Genomic DNA, 19,336 nt, shown 5'->3' on the forward strand with positions numbered 1-19,336 from the left:
AGGCCCTCCTCACTATGGGACTTGAGTAGCAATATACTTCACATATGGAGCTCTTTCTTCCCACATCCCTCAGAAACCCCCGAACACAAGTGTGCCTCAAGCAAGGCCCGATCGTGGACTGTCACCGGACCAATCAAAACCCTCCTCCTGTCCCTTCACGGAGTCTATTCACACGGAATAACAACTAACGCTTTCTTCGGCTCGTCTCAATCGGCTGCACTACGCTCTCTTTGTCATTCAATGCAATAGCGAGCCTAGGATGTGTTAGCTGACACTGGACTCCTCGCTCCCGCTTTCTGTGGACTCGACACTTTCCAAAGATAACACTAGCCAAAGATTTCCACTCGCGAGCAGGCCGAGGCACTGCTGAGGCAGCCTTCCTGATGGGGAACAGACCAAAAACAGCTCAAGACATGTCCCGCAGACCCAAATCCAGCCACATGATATTCTTAAATTATCCGGGTCAAAATCGGGCACTATCAGGTACCACTAGTAACACATAACATTTGTGTTTTTTGTTGTTGTAGTGCCTTAGTGCAAGATGCTAACGAATTACACCTCACAATCTCTTCTCTGCTTTTTTTTGGGATAAAATAATCAAAGCGGCCAACAGAAACATGTCCAGAAGCAAATCAAAGAGGCCCTCATTCTCCTTGTTCATGCCTCAACAGCATACGAGCATCAGTGAAAAACAAAAAAGATGGGAGGCAAGGGTCTAAGGCTCATCGTATTGCAGGTCTTCACATAATACCTGTTGCAAGCAGACATATGTGGATGATATTTTCTATTAAGCAAGAAGTCAAATGAGAATTCCGGCTGGTGTCTGCAGCAGGAGCGAGCCAGCGTGGCCTGGCCGTGTGCAGAGTCACGCACCGCATGACATCTTAGAGGGGGGAACATTCCAACGTGTGTTTCACACTGCTTTGGAAAACCACCTTTCCCAATTTAGAAACAGGGGGCACAAAAAAAAAAGCGGTTTGGTTTAAAATATTAGTGCGGCAAATTAATATAAAAGCGAACCATAAAAGACAATATATGAGACATTTCCCAGACACATCATGGAACGATATTCTTTCATTTAAGAACTTTCCACAGGAAGGTAAGACTGAATTCCACTTGACGTTAATCTTGGAGCTGTTCAAAGAGGCTCGGTTCATGTTTTAAAAGACACACCGCAGGGTTACTAAAATATTTCCTCTCCGACAATGCTCTTAAATTCAACATCAAGTGGCAGGGGGCAGACGGGATTTAAATTCAATTGCAGTTTACAGGAATTGTCATTGTGTCCATAAATTACTCCGTGACAGGACGTGGTCACTTCTCGTCAGTACAGAAACGTTCCGTTTCCAACAAATTCACGGTCACTTATTCAGAGGATGCCCGGCCAACAGAGTCAGACAGAGAGTGCGTGCGAATGTGAGAAAGTGTTAAACAAAACCTTTATGACCCCTACTTGGGCAACCCAAGTGTAGGAGGGGATAGTATTATCCTGGTGAGCTTTGCAGGGGGTCCTCCAGGTGGCTCACAGGTTTAGCTGAGGTTAAGCCCGGTTGACCTTGTCTCTCGGCTGTCTGAGAGACCGAAGATACAAAGCCTGTCAAGGAATTGATGGCAGCTGACGTTGAAATGTCGTGCTCTCTGGAATAATACAATTACATTCAAGTCAATCCTATTTCTATATCCCTTATCCCTTAACTCATTTTTGTCGCGGGCCGCATTGTCGTCATAGTTTCCTTCGGAGGGGCATTATGACTATCAACGCCTTATATCAGTATAGGCTAAAAACTGTTCAATATATATATATTTTTTAAATGAATGCTAATAAAAATTGCCAGCATTTTTCTATTTTTTACCAGCGCAGACAATTCGTAGTTTTAGTATTGACACATGAAGTCTTTGCGGGCCACATAAAATTATATGGCGGGCTGAATCTGGCCCCCGAGCCTTGAGTTTGCCACCGATGCCTTATCCTGTTCAGGGTAGCTCGAAGCAGGAGGCTATCCCAGCTGAAAGAGAGCCACAAGCAGACTATACCCTGGATTGGCTGCCAGTCAATCACAGAGCCAAAGAAAAAGAAGTAATTCATAAAAATACTCCAATGCGACCAATCCATGCTTTCAAAGTAAGGGTTGTAATGTTTGTCATTTTCCATGCAGAAATCTAAAACTGTGTTTATTATATTCTCAGCAAAACAATATGTTTAGACTTGAATCTGTATAATTCTTAGTTTAATAGCCCAGTGTCATTTAAAACAACTTTGATCAGCTCTATTTTCACTTTCAGGGTACACACAAGCAAGTGACAAAGTGCAAACGAAATTGCATTGCTGACCAAATAAACAAACAATAAAGTTTGAGTGCAGACAATTGCAACTGCTTCTTCAGTAAAGGAAAAAAAAAGAGTGTGTCTAAGCATGTCACATTGGCTCGGAAGGACTGGGGGAGGAGGCAGCCGGTGTCATGTTCAATACTTTATAAGCTTAAGTAGCTGACTGCTGCAAACTGTAGACTGCTACTAATAACGTCAAGTCAGGAAAAAGACTTGGCGTTATCGAGCCATGTAAGATTTCCAGTTGATGACAAGCAAAATAATCTTCTGTGGGTTTATTAACAAATCAAACAAAAGATTCCTGCTGCAACACGCTCCACAAAAAGTCAGTCAAATGTTAAAAATGTGCTATTGGTTACCATCAAAATAATATATTGTGTCATTATTCCTATACCGCAAGGTTAAAGGGTTTAATTTTAGGACAGTGGCTGTCAAACTTTTTACAAACAACTTTCTAAGCGTCGCCATAATGACAAAATTAAATATATGTGTTTATTAGCTTTTTTTTTTTTTTTTTTTTTGGAGGGGAGCCATTCGGTGTACACATGCAGCCCGCGGCCCACCAGTTGGCGACGCTTGAGCTAAAAGATATAATTACGAGCAGACAACACATACTTTTTCCATGCAGGACACTCTTCCAGCACAGCTGCTCCTGCCTCGCTCAGTCAACTGCATTGAGCTGCATAAATGGAAAGTTGGCCCAAGTACGGTACTCATCCATAGTTCATGATGACAGTACTAAATATTTTAGTGTATGGTAGTGTGATCCATGATTTTTTTTTTTTTCTTAGCAAATTTACGTCTGTTTTGGATAATAATAAAAAAGTCAATTTTGGGATGTTTTTAAGAAAAAGTCGATTTTGGAGAAAGTTATATAATCAAGAAAATGAAATAGGGAAATTGAAATAATAAGGGAAATTTCAGAAAAACGTCCTATTTTTTTAGGGGAAAAAAATGCCAGAATTTCTAGAAAGAAAAAAACACAGCCATACAGTTGAAATAATGAATTACATGTGTGGCAACTAATTCAAAATAAAACTTCATCTGGGATTTCACGGTTGAACACAAGGGATTCACCACAGAACAGAAAGAGCAACAAGTTTAATCTAATGTAGACTTGCGGAGACAGGAAGACAAAAAAATTCACATTTCCAAGCAAAGAAATCAAAAGCTTTTATTCAGGCTTGCATACAAAACATCTACACAAAACAGTTTAGCACATCATTTGTTGGATATAATGATGCTTAAGTGAGCACAGAGCATCCCACCATATGCAGATGAAGTGTCTTTTCTCCTCCACCACGCACAAACCCGTCAAATTGAAGTATTCCTTTGAACTACCCTCCCACATGTCTACTTGGGCAGCATGCGTAGTCTACATTTTTCTAACCAGCAGTTGAGACGGAGCCATCGCCAGCAATGCTGACCAGCAGATTAAGTGTGCTCTTGGCTGATGCTCCTGCAAATCATGCCGCTGCCTTCCTTCTATCTATGGCCCTTTTCATTTGCTTTTGGGCAAGATACAAAACTTCTCTAATCGTGTCTTGCTAAGGCCGCTTCAAGTGGTCCACTTAAGACCCATGGACTGGTGCTTGAGTTCCTTAGTGAAGCTTTCCATCCTCCCGTGGTGATTGAAAGAAGACAAGTGGAATGTGTTTCAGTATAAGACTAACCATTTTGATGCAGGTCTGGATCTTAATTGCTTTGTCTCCTTTGACATTGAGATTTTTTTCAAAAGATAATGTGAATCTTAAAAAAAGAATTCATGTACTGTTTACAATTTACTGCCGGTGATCCCATTGGAGATCATCTCACTATTGTTTAACCTTCTAGTTGTAGACATCTGAGTTCTACGTAGGCATGATACACTTTTATATATTTTATTCTCCAGCAACCTCATTCACCTCATGTTCTTTATGCTGGGAAAAGAATGACAGCCCTGGCAAAGAGCTGAGCGAATAACACCAAAAAGGATATTATGTTTCATTATAGGCTCTGCAATATAAATATTATTTATCCCACTCCTGGCTTGCACTTGAAGCTTACATCACCTCTAAAAATAACAGTTATAGTTCTGTCTTGGCCTTGGATATATTTGCTGTTAATAAATTGAAACGAATACTCGGTGTACCCACTATTGTTTTTTTTGTCAGTGGTGCTCGAGGTTTTGTAGAAAATAGTCGACATGGATGGACCAGAATTTCTAGCAAGAGGCGATAAAAGTGTCTACAAAATCAAAGACCCTAAAAGTTATAAAGCCGTAACAGACTCCGGCATGGGTGGCAGTAATGCACACCAAAAGTGACTTGCCAGCTACTTATAACAACAGAAGAAGAAAACTTGCCGTCTGATTTTATGGAGTATCCATCATTGCTGAGTATTTCAGTGCTATGCCAGCTAAATAAAATGCGACACTGAGTTATGACTTGACCACCAATACTCCAGAGATGATTAAGCACAGTCAAGACCGTGCCATAGAATAGTTTAAGAGAAGCCAGTACATGTTAACTGCGAGTAGGTTGACTACCTTGACCAGTCTCCTACAACAGATTGTCTTTGCTCCACTGTATTGTTGACGTTATCAAACAATTTCTAATTTCACAGCTCAGTGACGTAATGAGAAGAAAAATAGAATAAATAGTCCACCCCATTAAATCCCTTCTCCAAAGAAGTGTGAATGGTCTTAAAGAAGCACAGTTCATTTCCACCTCATGGGTCTTCGGGGGCATTCCTGGGTTTTAAGGCATCCATGTTGGACTTGTGACAAGCCGTGTGGATAAGATTGCCACATCCTTAAACCTGTGGCAATTTTTCCAGATGATGTCAGACTCAACATTGGATCAATCTTAGCACGTAAATGTGACAAAAATCTAATAAATCCCCCTTTGGAAGCCAAACAGCAATGTAAATGATTCAAAGCTAGCCAGCTGAGGCAACATCACTTGATCCAAAGTTAGAGAAGAAATAACAACGGCGCTTCACAAAAGACTGCATGAATGACTTTGGTATTACGACAAACAGAAAATATGTTTTGGGGTCTTATTAGGCTTATTGTTTTGATCGATGCAGAATGGGAAATTGACATTTCCTTACAACGTGGCCACCATTAAAGCTGAAGGAAAAAAATGTGAGGTAGGATGCGGAATGGAATTCAATGTCACACTGGGATTTGGCTGAAGGCCAATTGCGTACTAAACTAGCAGTCATGGTTTTTACTATACTGACACTTTTTTCAGTTCGTATTGTAAAGCCAACCATAAATCTTAGCGTAAAACTCAGGCATGACGAATAGTAAATCTTTTCAATCTATATTTTTTCTGTGGCCTACCATCATGGATGCCATAAATACAGTTCTGTACCAGAAATGGTCAGCTAAAGAAAACGTATTTCTTTATAAGCAATGCAGCCCAAAAAAAGCTGTGACATAAAATTATATTCATTTTCTATTCTGACAGTTTTGTAGAAGTCACGTGAAAAGCTTGTTTGCATAGTCGACTGAATGTTTAAAAATTATTATTTGTCCAGCGCTACTACTTTTTCATCCTGGCATGAAGGATGCAGCGAGTGGGTGGACACTGGTCGTTTACAGAAGCACTCAAGCCTTCGCTCAATAGCACCGCAAACCCTGACATTAAAATCCGATCAACTATATTTTGCAGAATTAAAATATACGTTGGTTGAAGCAAAACAAACCGCTCTGATGTTTTTTCCAGTGAGCCGACAGTTGTTTAAAGCGTGCGGCCGCTGAGGTTACACACCTGTCCACTTCAACACGGAATGAACCAGTCTCGCAGCTGGAACATGGACTGTGCCATCCCACCCATGTGTCATGATCGAGGGTTACTTTAACCAGCTATAGTCAGGTTTATGCTCAGTTTCATGTGATTGGCAGCTTTGGCTTAATGTAGGTTATTCTAAGGGAATTTAAGTTGGAGTTAGAGCAGAGCGGAATTGGTTCCAAACGGTCGCCGGACGTTCAGCAGACGTTTGCCTGTACTTATGGGAATTTTGAACATGATTAAAATTTTCTTTACTTAAACTGCTGGAGAATGTCTGCCGAACGTTTTGCGAACATCTGCGAAATTGAACAACGTTTGATGTGAACGCAACATTCGCTGACTTTGGAAACACTCACAATTGTTTGCTGATCATTGCGATAGAGGCTCAAGTGTCACTGAGTAGTTACAAAACAAATGAACAATTTACAATCCATCTCCATTTTGTCTACAAGCCACATGGAGACACAAGCCAGATTCAGCGCCTACCGATCCGAACCACATGGTAGTAAACAGAACCAAACTTCACGGTGGAAAAGTAGCTTAAGATGTCCAAAATGTTGACAACCTTGTCTTTGGGTCAGTCTTACTTGTTCACCCCCCTCCTCTCCACAGCCAAAAAACTCAAATCTCTCTTTGGAGTGAAATGCAGACAGCTCTCTTCTCTTTGGATGGGTGAGGAACAGTGCTGAGGGGCCTTTCAACTGGAACCAGATGGTTTCTTAAAAGCCGCATGCCTTTGTATGAGTGTGTGAGAACATGAGCATGTGATTGTCCTCAGACAAATCACTCTTGTAGTTGTCCTGGCCTTGTGCTGGATGCAAAATTGCAAAAGTCTGAAAATTAATTTTTCCCCTAAAGAGAACATGATTTGGTTCCAAGGGCACTGAGACAAGAGGGACAAAAAAAAAAATCCAGTATCGCAGCTTAAAAAAGAAGCACACACCAAGGCTGTGCTGTTATCGCACAGCACGGGGCTGTTGGGCTAGTGGCCAAACAGACAAAATACAAAAACAGTCGAGGGAAAAAGTGTGAAGTGAGTGATACGAGCGATCCCTCCACTGATTTGAGGAGCAAAACTTGGTCGCTCTGAGACATTGGCTGCCTCACATTTCTCCTCTCTGGCACTAAGCTGTTTGGGTTGGCCTCCCAGGGTGTCTGTAATCCCATTTTGGGTCTCTTAGAGCAAAGTTGAAGAGATAGACCATTTCATCTTCCACCGAGTCCCCAAGGTGCCATGTGATATGCGTGTTTTGAAACTATAGTGTGCCTGCTCACTTGCGTGCTTCGGTCGCAGAGAAATTTGATGCGACTACCTGATAAAGACTAAAAAAAAAAAAAAAGTTTTGCAATATCAACCTCACCTTGCTGAAAAGAACACAGCAGAGACGTCATCAATTCTTGCACTTATTCAATTGTTAACTCGGTCTTGGTACCCGATCAAAACAATGTCAGATTTTTCAAATCTGAAAAAAAGTTTATGGGTATCTTCACAGCTGGTGTTGTCTTTTTAGGTGCCCACAAAATCAACAAATTTAGCACCAGTCTGGCACCGCTTGTGGAAAACACTGGATCTTCTCCTCCAGAGTCAATTGCCCGACATTATCCTAAGCTGGACTTTAAAACAAATCTTCCCCCTCAAAGTCCTTTGAAGCGTCGCTGTTGACGTCATCTAAAATGACTCCAAATTTCCTCACCAAAATGGTTCGGAACTTAAATTGGTTACATATAATCATGCACATAAACAAAACATTAAAAAGCATGAAAAAGGCCACATTTCACAATACGCAAAGATTCTCTGTCCGCATGGTTTGCTGGGGAATAATAAAAGAAAATGCCCAGTTCATCGAATTCCATTTTAGCGTCATTGTCAGCTGGAGTTTACAGTTGTCAACATGAAGATCAAAACTATCTATTTGACCAAATTATAGTCTGAAGAGCAACGCGAGCGAGTCATCAGTGAATCATGTCTTCAGCTGGGATTCTTAGAGGTTGTAAAGAACAAGGCAGATAATCCACTTCGAATATGGATGTCGCTCTTCGGTCGGGATCAGCATGTTGACAGATAAACTGCACTTAAAGAGGGAATGCCAACACATTTAGCTTTTTTTTTTCTTTTTTTTTTTACATGTGAGTAAAACCATCACTGAAATTGCAGGTGGGCAAACATTTTTGCTCAAGGGCGGCATTAGATTTTTTTAAACGGAAAGACGGACCAGCTCATTCACACACAAAGAAGTTGAAATGTAAAACAGGTTGTCTTAATTGTGAAATAATGATGTCACTAGTGGTGAAGTGGGACACGCAAGCAACCTGGGCTGAGTTCCCACTCAGGAAGAGTGTGAAAGGTAGTCTCTCTCTCTACGCGCCTATTTTGGTGCTAAGTGTAAGTCTAGCGCAAAGCACAGTCTGCACATGGGTGGAGTTTTCTTTCTATACATGTGTGAGTCCTGAATCCTAAATGATCTCATTGATGACTCTTCATCAAACCATGTGAGATATTTATTACGGAGTTTTAATTTATTGGACATAAAACTGCACAACTGAACAGTCGTATTAATTCCAAACATTCAGTGATTTACTGAATATATGTATAGAGTATTAAAAAAAAAGTAAGCATATCCCTTACAAAATGTCCTTTTTTAGGATTTTTGACTGACAGCAAGGACATGCTCAAAGACTTAATAATCAACACGAGCAGTGCACCGCCTCTAGCGAACCAACTGCGTTTGTCTTATGAAAACTAAAAGAACTAAAGAATGATCTCCTGTGTTGAGGCGGAAAATCACCTCGTAATGCTGCACTCATGGGGCTTCAGGGTAAACCCTCCAGTCAGATAAAATCAGGCTCAAATGTCTGGACAAGTTACAGCAACAGTGGCCACCTTGGCTGGAAGAAATAAATCAGCTGGCCTCACGGGTAGTCTCAGGGCAGGACCGGGGAAGGGCAACAGGTGGTTGTCAACTTAAAGAGAAAGACGGCCATCATCCACTTAGGGAAGAGCAGCAAGTCTGTCTGCTTCTCTGCAGGCTGCGCTAAGCTCAGCCAAGCAGCAGCAGGAGGACAGAATAAGGCTCTGTGGAGCAACTTCACAGGAGAAAACATCTACGGTATCCATGGCAACATGTTGTCAATTCATCCAATTCATAGATTAAAACCCATACATTTAAAGGTTGAGAGCACCAGCGGAGCTAGAGGGGGGGCCGCGGGGGCAATGACGCATCCTGAAGTAAGGTGCCATGCCAGATAATAATTGGCATTTGAGTATTCCAGATTTTTCTGGAATGTTTTTTTAAACATTCCCACCCGTCCCTCATAGGGAAAATCTTTTGGAGATTTTTTGTGGTCTGTGTGTTTGTTTTGCAGACAGTTTGTTTTGTATGTTTTTCTGCCCAAATCCAATCCTCACACCAATCAACTGGCAAAAACCTTGGGTAAAAGTAGCCCAATCTGGTCAAAATCTCCAGCTACCCAGCAAAAGTGTTTGTAAAACAAAACCACATTTTTCTAATGTGAAGGATCCATTTGAGTTCTCTCTCTATTAAAGGTCATGTCCAAGTAAGGAGAACAAATCACCAGAATACTTTGACACAGTAACAACTAGTTCCCAGACCACAGCAACTTTGTTTACTTAAATCCATGCAGTCATCCTTTTCTGTACCGCATTTCCTCATTAGAATCGTCAGTAAGCTGATTTTGCCTGGTCAACAGTCAGTTGTGGGGCACATACAGTATAAACACGTTAACACACCCGTAATTAGGCCTATGGGTAATTTTGAGCTTTCACTGAACCTAATGTGTATGTTTTTGGAAAATGGAAAGACAGAAACTTCCTCAGCAAAACTGCTAATGACTATGTCAACTTACTGACCTACTTCAGTTCATTTCCCTGTGCAATAAATAAATAAATAAATAAATAAATAAATGAACGGACGAACGGACGAACAAATAAATAAATAAAATTGAAACGCGATGTGTGTGTTCGTTTATGAATTCCTTAATAAAAATAATTATGTATGTAAAATAAAAAATAAGTAAGTGCTAAATGAAAAAAATCTGTAAAACAGGAGCATGTACCAAAACATGTCTGACTTTATATAATTAAAAGTTTAAGCAGCTGCAAATATGTTCATTGCGTGCGTGTATGTGTGTCTGTGTGTGTGTCATAAGCAGGCAAGTCTGCATGTGTTTTCACTCAGCTATTTCAGCAAGGTCCCTCCCATTATTCTGACACCAGGAGAGCCAATAAAACAAAGTGACAGAACATAGTAACTTTAAATACATGAAATGTTTTCAATCTGTGCCCTGCACCAGTGCGTATATTTGCAGAGTGTGTCTGAAATGCTGGTAATTTGCACTCAAATTAAGATTCAAGCTGCTTCCCAAAAGCTGCCACTGTGCATTGTATGCAGCAGCAATAAAACAAGCTGCTGGTAATGGAGGCAGTAATGGAAGCTCATACCACACTTGTGATGCAGCACAAACTTCACCATTAAAGGAGTTATAAATGTACAGTTTAAATCAGCAGTGTGGGTTTAAGTACTCACCGATGCAGGCGTGAACTCTGACTGACAGCTGCGTCCGAAGTATAAGGTTGTGTTTTCTGCCTCTTCTGAAAAGGATAAAAAAAAAAAAATACAATCAGTTCAGACGAATAATGAATAAATCAAAATCTGTTATAACTGTACTGGAAAGCACAAAGAGTAGAAAGCTGCTTGAATCGGGAATGGGCAACCCAAAACCAAAGCTGCTATTTAAACCTGTTATTTTTTCAGCTGTTAGAAAACAAAAAGAAGCACAACAAGGAAAAGGTCTCCATGGGTGAAAATGAAGGATGGGAGCAGCACACAGGTCAACTCCGCCCACAGTGTTAATGGAGACATGCAAAGACTCGATCACCGTCCTGTCAACAGCTTACAATGTCTGAGTGACAATCAAAGAGAAAGGTGCCAGTAGTTCACCACAATGCTATTCAGGTCTCCACTCAAAAGCCTGCTCTGAGATTTATGTCTGATGCTTCCTGTTAGTTGGTGTTGTAGAAAGGCCTGCTGTGTCTAACACATAAAAAAAATCGGAGCAACACATATGTTACTAACACCAACATGTCCGCCGACCAATGACATTAATGATTTAAGCCTACTCTCACTTACCTGGAAATGCTTTCTGAAATTTTAGTACAGAGTTTACGAGTTTCAGTGCTGTTTTGTTTAGCCAAAGAGTTTTATTGACTGACTGACTTGATGGTTTACTTGTTTTATTTATTTATTTGGTGATTAATTGAGCCACTGACTCTGATTCTTAGCCGCTGTGAAATAATCACATTTTACCTAATTGGTAGACTTTACCACTGATAAGATGGGCAGATATTTTGCATTATTATGCAAATTGGTGATCGGTTGTTCTCGGTTGAGGATCCACGCATATTTACAGCTGGGGTGGCAGTGGCCCCCAGTGTCCCCCTCTAGCTCCGCCAGTGGCGCGAGCAGCACTAGTTCACGAAATGTTTCAATAGTATGCCGCAATCATAAATCAAAACCTGCTTGACCATTTTCCACAAAACTATATGTAGCATAGGATGAGCAAGGCAACTTTTTTTCATGTGTATTCATACAGTGAACGACATTTGAATGACAAATTGAGACTTTCTCACCATTATCTAAAAACAAATCTCACAAACAAGCTCAGTAAACACAACTTTGGTGAAAATCACAGAAGATACAGTTACCCCCCCTTCAATTCAGCTCTGACAAATAGTCTTTCATGCTTCCTGCTCAAAGGCGGTGAGAAACTTCTGACTGGCATCACATTAAAAGTCTGTTAGTGACACTCAAACAGCAGTTGGCCTGACAGTAGAAAAAGACTCAGCTCAGAGGGCAAATCACAGTACTGCCTCGCTCCAAACAAGCATTAATACTACTCAGTGCATCCAAGCTGACATCTTTCCTACTCCAGTCAGTGGGAGACTGAACCCAGCGTGCATACAAGCGGATTACGCAGCGGGGGACGTCCGCACACTGCCGCCGTTTTGCAAATATAATAGCAAGCAACAAGGCAGATGTGAGACGGGAGCAACATCTGTCAACACGGCTGGCGAGATGAGACTGCAAAGAGGAACGTAATCCAAAAGGGTAACCAAACCCCTTTAGTAGTCACAAACGTCTGCTTTCTGTCGGCTTCACTGCAACGGTATCCCTTTACCGCACCTGAGGCTATACAGGCCGGCGTGCTCATTATCAAATTAAACAAACACGCATGGAATATAAGAGAGGCCCACCCCTTCCCCAATTAAATATGAAAACTGGGCACTCCAACAAAGAACTCGTCATGCGAGTAGAGGTGAAGCCCAAAACTGCAGAAGTAATCCTTGCAATGAACTTCACGTGGTACCTAATAAACTTTATATTTGTTTCTTGATCCAACATTTTTCTATGCATACCCAGGTGATGGTTGATCGTGCCGAGCCAAAGTCCAATTAAATATAATTGTCGTTTCTAATTTTGAAAAATCGTTATTGACTCTGAATTTTTAATACTGACATAAGGGACTCGTTAAAATGACGTTTGCATTGTGAAAACTAAGTTACACTGGTGCTAATTATAATTCTGGTAGCTGACATCTCTACAAATGATTTACCAGGAATCCAGAATGCGAAGAATCAAGTTTGAGGGACAGTTTACACTTTGGAGAAGATGCCTCTTGAAACGATCACCAGGCATGCATATTTGTGAAAACACACACACACACGCACAACACACAAAGCAATGACTACACTGCACTACGTTGTTAATGATACCCTTAAACAGCTCTGCACACAAAGCAGCCAAGTGGTATTTTATTTCCCCTCTTGATGTTTAAGTTTCACAAGAATACATTTATTCTCCCTCTTCCAATGAAATCCAATGCGCACTTGAGTCCATCTATAATGTCCAAGTGGGTCAAGAGAAAATGAAAAACATTGAAAGGTGAGCTGTCTTAAGAGAGTTCAAAGAACGTGACAAGAAACTTGTGGTCTTTGCTGGATTTTAATATGCTTTATAAAAGCTTGTCCAAAATAGAAAGGCGAGCAAAAACCTTGCCTTAGACACATTTTAAATTGTACATGTTCAGTATGTGGTGACCAGCTAAATGTCTTTTTTTTTTTTTTTTTGCGCTTAATATAATATAGTTTCACAAACATAAATTCCACATTATGACCTAACGCAAGCTTCAGTGTAGTTTATCTTCTCGAGACATAACAACTGGCCCAAATGTCCACCGTTAAACTTCAGAGGAGACTTTTATAGATGACTTGATGATAAGGTACAAGTGTCACGCACTGTCATGGCTCAGTCTAAAAACAACAAGCGCTTTGAATGTGACTCAATTAAACCCTATGCCACTTTGACTAGCTAAAGCTGTGTCTGCCCCGGACTATACGCTTCATTTATAACTTAAAGAGGCAGCGTATGGGCGATGGGATGGAGGATTTACGAGACCCGATCTTCACTGGCCGGTGGGGTGGAAGTGATTATGGCCTGTTAAGCTCTTGTGATATGGATATCTCCTGGCTCTGTCAGAAGGACCATACTTTAATCTGATTGTGAACACCCAAGGTATGACACAGGCACCCCTGGAATGTAACCTGTCATTAATATCAATTACAGTTGCATTTAATGGCCAACGGGAAAATAGTGAGACAAAAAAAATTCTGCTTGTTAGTGCAATTGCGGTGCTACACCAAGGTCAACATGTATGACTTGGCATAAACATGTGATCTTGAGTACTTTGGAGTCCTTTAGTTTGTATAAACGAGACTTGTAAAAAGCAAAAAGGCCTCATCAGATGTAATAGTCATCAAATCAACAACAGAACCCTGGAGGGCGGTCGGGTGTACTCTTGCACATATCATTGCCATAAAAAGCCAGGAGGTCTACTGCCCTATTTTTACAAAATAATTGGCTCGCCACCTTCACCCCCACCACCGGCCTCCTCAGACAACACAGTGTGGATTTAATGACACACATCCATGCCATGGTGAGCCAGCTGGCAAGACGTACGCCTTGGCAGACTGGATCAGTGAGGAGGGACGACGCCGAGCATTTTAGCTCTCACCGGCTTCCCATGAGCTCCAAACCATTTCACTTGACTTGGAATTGGGAAGAGAGAGGAGAGTCGTCTGGAGAGAAGCATGTGAATTCCACGTTAGATAAATAAATCCCATACATGTTTGTGGTCCGGCCGACCAGGGAAGCCCGTGCCAACCTTTGGATTGTGATCCTGTATACGAGTGGATACGTCAACACAATCCACAGTGCATAAAACATATGGAGTTAATATAGAACCAGGCCAAAAAAAGTGAACAAAAAAAAAAACACAATTTCCAGCCTTTCTCTTCTTCGTCCAGATTTCAAAAGTACGTCAAGACAAAACATATTAGAGTTGTACGGTGGAGTCACATCTAATGAGAACGCTGAGGTAACTCAATTGTGATGAGGGCAATTACTCATGAAACATGTCTACACCTCTTAAGTGGTTGCAATGACATCATTGTTGACCTGCGGCCAAGCATTTTATTGGACGTGAACTCAAGGGGGTCCTGGAAACTCTTAACTGTCTTCTTTCTTTAACCCTGATAAAGAAGTAGCACGCAACTTCGTTTCATACCAAGTACTCAGTTTATGATGTCCTGACATGCAATATTTCCAGGGAATCATTAAGAATACCTGCCATGCAACACTTTAAGAAAGTAAATTCAGTTAATACCATACTTACTGTTTTTTTATGGGATTGTTTTATTTTTATTTCATATTTATTGTATGTGATTCTCCCCTGACAAGTAGTTATTTCAAAGGCACAAACAGCACACAATTATCTTGTTTCCACAGCAACGTAAGAAAATGAGCACATGATAATAAAACAATTAAATTAGATCCTAAATGGTAAAAAAATATAAATCGGGGAGAGGGTAAATCTTTTTTTACATCACTGTATGCTACCAGATGTCAGCTACCTAAAATATGTTTCCTTCAGGCATTCTCCTCATTACGTAATCCATTGGATGAAGACTGAATGAAGATTTTATGATGAAGATACTTCAATCAACTTTTCAGCAGCAAAAATGTTTCTTAAGTCGAAGTTTCGGTTTGATGAGCACTGATTGTGTTTTGCCAAACGAGATTAATTGCATGTACAAAAATGATTTGTTGATTCAATGCTGAACAGGAAACACAGTATAAAAATAATGGCTGGATGGTTGATGATTTAAGAACAAATTTTGGTTTGAGGAGAATGTATTTTTCCACAAGAAACGTGCGGAAAGATTTTTGGAAGAGCAAAAGCAAACCCTTCAACTCTTTGACACTCGGTTAGCTCCCTAAAGCCAAGTTTGGGAAGGCGAGATCATTGAGTCTCACAAGAAGGGTAACTTTACTACTTTGAACAAACGTGTGTAATACTGTGAAAATGTCACCACATTAGGGCAAGACACACAGACAACGGAAATGATCTTACCCTCCTTCCTCTTGAAATCCCTCCAGCTCGTCTTTTTGTTCTGCCAGCGTCGACTCCAAGTCCAGATAGCTTCCATTATGAGACAACTGGAGTGCACAGTCATCAGGCTGCAGGGGAGAGAGAGAGAGAAACAAAATACAAATCAATACAATTCAACTATTTTTTTTTTTTTTTTTAGAAAGATTTCATTGTCTTTAAAAGCCAACCTGCATACACATATGCATTCATGTAAACCAATCAAATAAATTAATTCAATTAAATAAATTAGCACATGCTAGCATATTCTCACTTCTAATTCTTAAATGTGCAAGTCATCATGTGGCATCTATTTTAAACATGTTATTTTTTTTTTTTAAATGACAGCAACCTAACGCTTCAATTGCAAAGCACATCCAAGTGGAGTGTCTGCTATCTCCATTGAGGCTGCTAATGACATTTTCAAATGTTTTCCTTCTCCTGTCTTGCTCTCTCTCTCCCTGCTGAATTATGTCATTGACCTGTCACCAGTGTAGCGTCTGCCCTCTAGGTGCACCTATCATGCGTGCACCGTGTAATATTTGCTATGTCTAGGCTCCCCCGGATGTCACGATGGGTCGCTTATCAGCTCCTGTCAGCACTTAACAATGACAAATTTGGGAGCAGCTTTGCAGTGTGGTCTCTCTTTGTTTGATAAACTGTCACACAAAAGAAGAGTTGTGATTTGTCAGGTCTTTTGGGGGTTGATTACAGACTCTAAGAATCAATGCAAAGGTGACCGTCAGGGAATGAAAGGAATCATTTTCCATGATTGAAGTCAGTGAGCACTCCCACAGCATCGCAGACTTCCCTCTCTCATACCCACCGGTCTGCTCTTGTCTTTAAAATGATCACCAGCGGAACTAATTTGCCTTCACACAGATTTACGCAAAAGTCTATCAGTGAGAACAGCAGTGTGATGATAACCATAGAACCAAAAAATTGCAACAAAGGAAATACAGTTGGCTGCTCAGTGCAACATGAGGAATATGATCCATTAAATATTAAGTACATACATACTTCTGCAGGGATGACAATGGTGTTTTGATTTCTGTTCCTATACCCCAAAGTCAAGTGGACAAGCGAAAAAAGAGGCAGACAGAAAGAAGGCAAGTGAGGCCAGCTACCCCGAGCAAAGACAGATGAGGCCTGAGAGCGCTTCTCCAGACTTCAAATTACAGACTAGCATATCCAGACATACACACACACAAAGTTAGGCTGACCATTTATTTATGCCAAGAGACTAACTTTCCTTCAACACAATTGTGAGTGACATGAAACGTGTCATAAAGAACACACTATATGAGAGACAGACAACAAAAAAGAGGAAACGACTTTTAATTCACAACTAACTCCCTTCATTCCGCCAAGCCCTGACAAAAGCAGCCTGTACATTTTCCCTAACTGGACTCATTTCAAAGTGTTTCCCTGGCACTACATGATGCCAAAGCACTACTTTTTTTTCTATGACCCTAGCAAAAAAAGTTACCATCTAGGCATTCTTTTCAACAAATACCCATTTTTTGTCAAAATTCTTGCTTGGATAGGCTCCAGTTCACCTGTTTCTGTCAATATTGTAACTTTATTTATCTATCTATGCCAACATATAATGACTGCAAATGTCTGCTAAACAAAACACAATTCAAAGTGTTCTGTTCTTAAAAATGGACACGAAATTTTAGCAGAAATGTTAGTATGAGCTAGACATTGTTGCTTTTACTTAAGTAATCAGCCTTTATGTCAGATTCTATGCATTTTTCCTTACGTCGACAAATGTAAATGTAAAGCGTTATCACATCAATGGAGCTTTTTCTTTGCTGTCCCCCACCCAGGATTTGAACCCCCGGTGGCCTTGTGTTGTGACCAAGTCCAGAGAGGGAACCACAAGTTGTGTGCTCTCACACTCAGCCTTAGCCTCTCCCTTCAACCACCATACTGTGGTCCACTGACCAGGCAGGCGGTTAAGGCAGAAAGACTAAAAATAAACACTATGCAATTTACAATTGAACTGTGCTATCTCCCTCCGATGCATGGTGCATCTGCACAATGCACACACACTTTCGAAGCATTTTTCATTTGCACAAAGCTACATCGAGAAAAAACCCCGCAGCACTGACTCTCAATTGATTTATGACATTGCAGCCCAGGGCTATTGCACGTGTGAGCAATTTCAACTTCCGTGGCATCGAGTCTTCAAAGTGTGCTATTTATAAACAAGCAGAATTAAAAGAGCTTTCTCTCTCAAAGGTTTGGATAGTCTCTTTGAGACTTCTCCAAATCTTGAGAATGTCAGCTGGCTTCTGAAAAGATCACAAGCTCAACACTATGTACACTTTGCACAGGTGAATTGGACTCACTTCAATAACCATACCGACAATTCTGCTTTTTTAAAAACATCCAGATTTTTTTTCCACATTTGCATGAATTTGCATTTTAGTTGATATTGTCAAAGAAAATGAACTAATAATTTAAACACATCTCTATGCAAGTGTATCCAGATCTGGCCCCCGGGTCTTGAGTTTGACACCTGTAGCTACATTGCAACCAAGCCTATTTCAGCTGATTTTGGGTGAGGAAAGCCTTAACTGGTCACTATAGTCAATCACAGGGTGCATATTTACAAACACCCAACCACACAAATATGGACATTACAGTCTTTAATTATTCTAGCATGCACGTTTTGGGAATGTAAGAGGAAGTCCGTGCAAACGTAATGGGAGAACATACAAATTCCACACAGGACTGACTGAAACCTTGTACCTCTAAACTCCGAGCCAGACATTCTAACCACTAGTGCTCTATGTTGCCTGTACTTAAAACAACCCCTTAAATTAAAATGATGTACAGCATACCACTATAAAACAATGGATGCATGTTTTTTTTTTTTTTTAATCAGGTCAAAATGAGGGATTAATGTGGTTAGAACAAAACATGAGCAGATGCTTCCGGCCCTCAGCCAAAATATGCACACCCATATTAAAATGACACCCAGCTACTGTACACAATAACCTTAATGTCATATGGCACTCTGTCATGCATTTAGTATTAAAATGCAGGTCAGCATCCCACTTCTGCAAAGTGCACTTGCTCAATGATCCTTCTGTGTATTTGTTGGTAGCAACCCCAGGGGCCAATTATTAATGCGCATGTGTGAAGGAGCAGGTTAAGCATTAAGGAGCATGTCAACAATGCATACCTTATGTGGGGCTCTTAGCAGCCTGTGCACTCCAGCTATCTGATTGATGAGTGGAATATCTTCCCTGAATGTGTACACTGGAGGTCTGCTGGGCTCCGGGAAGTTGGTGCTATTGAATGGATCAGTATCATCTAAGAACTGCACCCTGCACACAAACGTCGCCATGGTGTGTCCTCCATGCAATGGGGGTCAAAAGAGCGGACGCCTCCCGATAGAGCCTCCGGTGCAGGTTCCTCCGCTGCTGATTCTTCTTATCCTAATCGGAGCGTCTCCATGCGGGACAGTCACCCACTGACACCTCCATGCAAACACCATGCACCAAGCCGGAACTGGGGAAAAACAGCCGGTGCAAGGAAGTCAAAATCCGGGGCTGTGTCTCTGACTCGCTTGCTGCGTCTTACTCTTATGCGGCATCCAGTCGTGTTGTGGTGCTGAAGCGCTGAGCCGATCGGGATCACTTCTCGGTCTTTGCTCTTGGAAAGCGATGCGCCAAGCACAAACTGGAAGCAGAGGACAGCTCATGTTACGAGCA

General features: G+C 41.1%; 1 protein-coding gene across 5 annotated transcripts in view; it reads right to left on the reverse strand.

Annotated features, from left to right (window-relative positions):
• fhod3b (formin homology 2 domain containing 3b) overlaps positions 1-19,336 on the reverse strand; it is a 63,437-nt gene that overhangs the window by 43,440 nt on the left and 661 nt on the right. For 3 of the 5 annotated variants that reach the window (XM_049731166.2, XM_049731165.2, XM_049731167.2), the window contains exons 1-3: positions 18,805-19,285; positions 15,594-15,700; positions 10,652-10,716 (exon numbers count right to left, since the gene is read on the reverse strand). In XM_049731166.2, the coding sequence (XP_049587123.1) occupies positions 10,652-10,716; positions 15,594-15,700; positions 18,805-18,969 (337 nt within the window). In that variant the 5' untranslated portion in view covers positions 18,970-19,285. Of the gene's footprint in view, positions 1-10,651; positions 10,717-15,593; positions 15,701-18,804; positions 19,305-19,336 lie in introns of those variants that run through there. The other 2 variants (XM_049731164.2, XM_068651748.1) reach the window with 2 other exon arrangements.

Source organism: Syngnathus scovelli, chromosome 9, assembly GCF_024217435.2.
Source record: "Syngnathus scovelli strain Florida chromosome 9, RoL_Ssco_1.2, whole genome shotgun sequence".
NCBI classification, from domain to species: domain Eukaryota; kingdom Metazoa; phylum Chordata; class Actinopteri; order Syngnathiformes; family Syngnathidae; genus Syngnathus; species Syngnathus scovelli.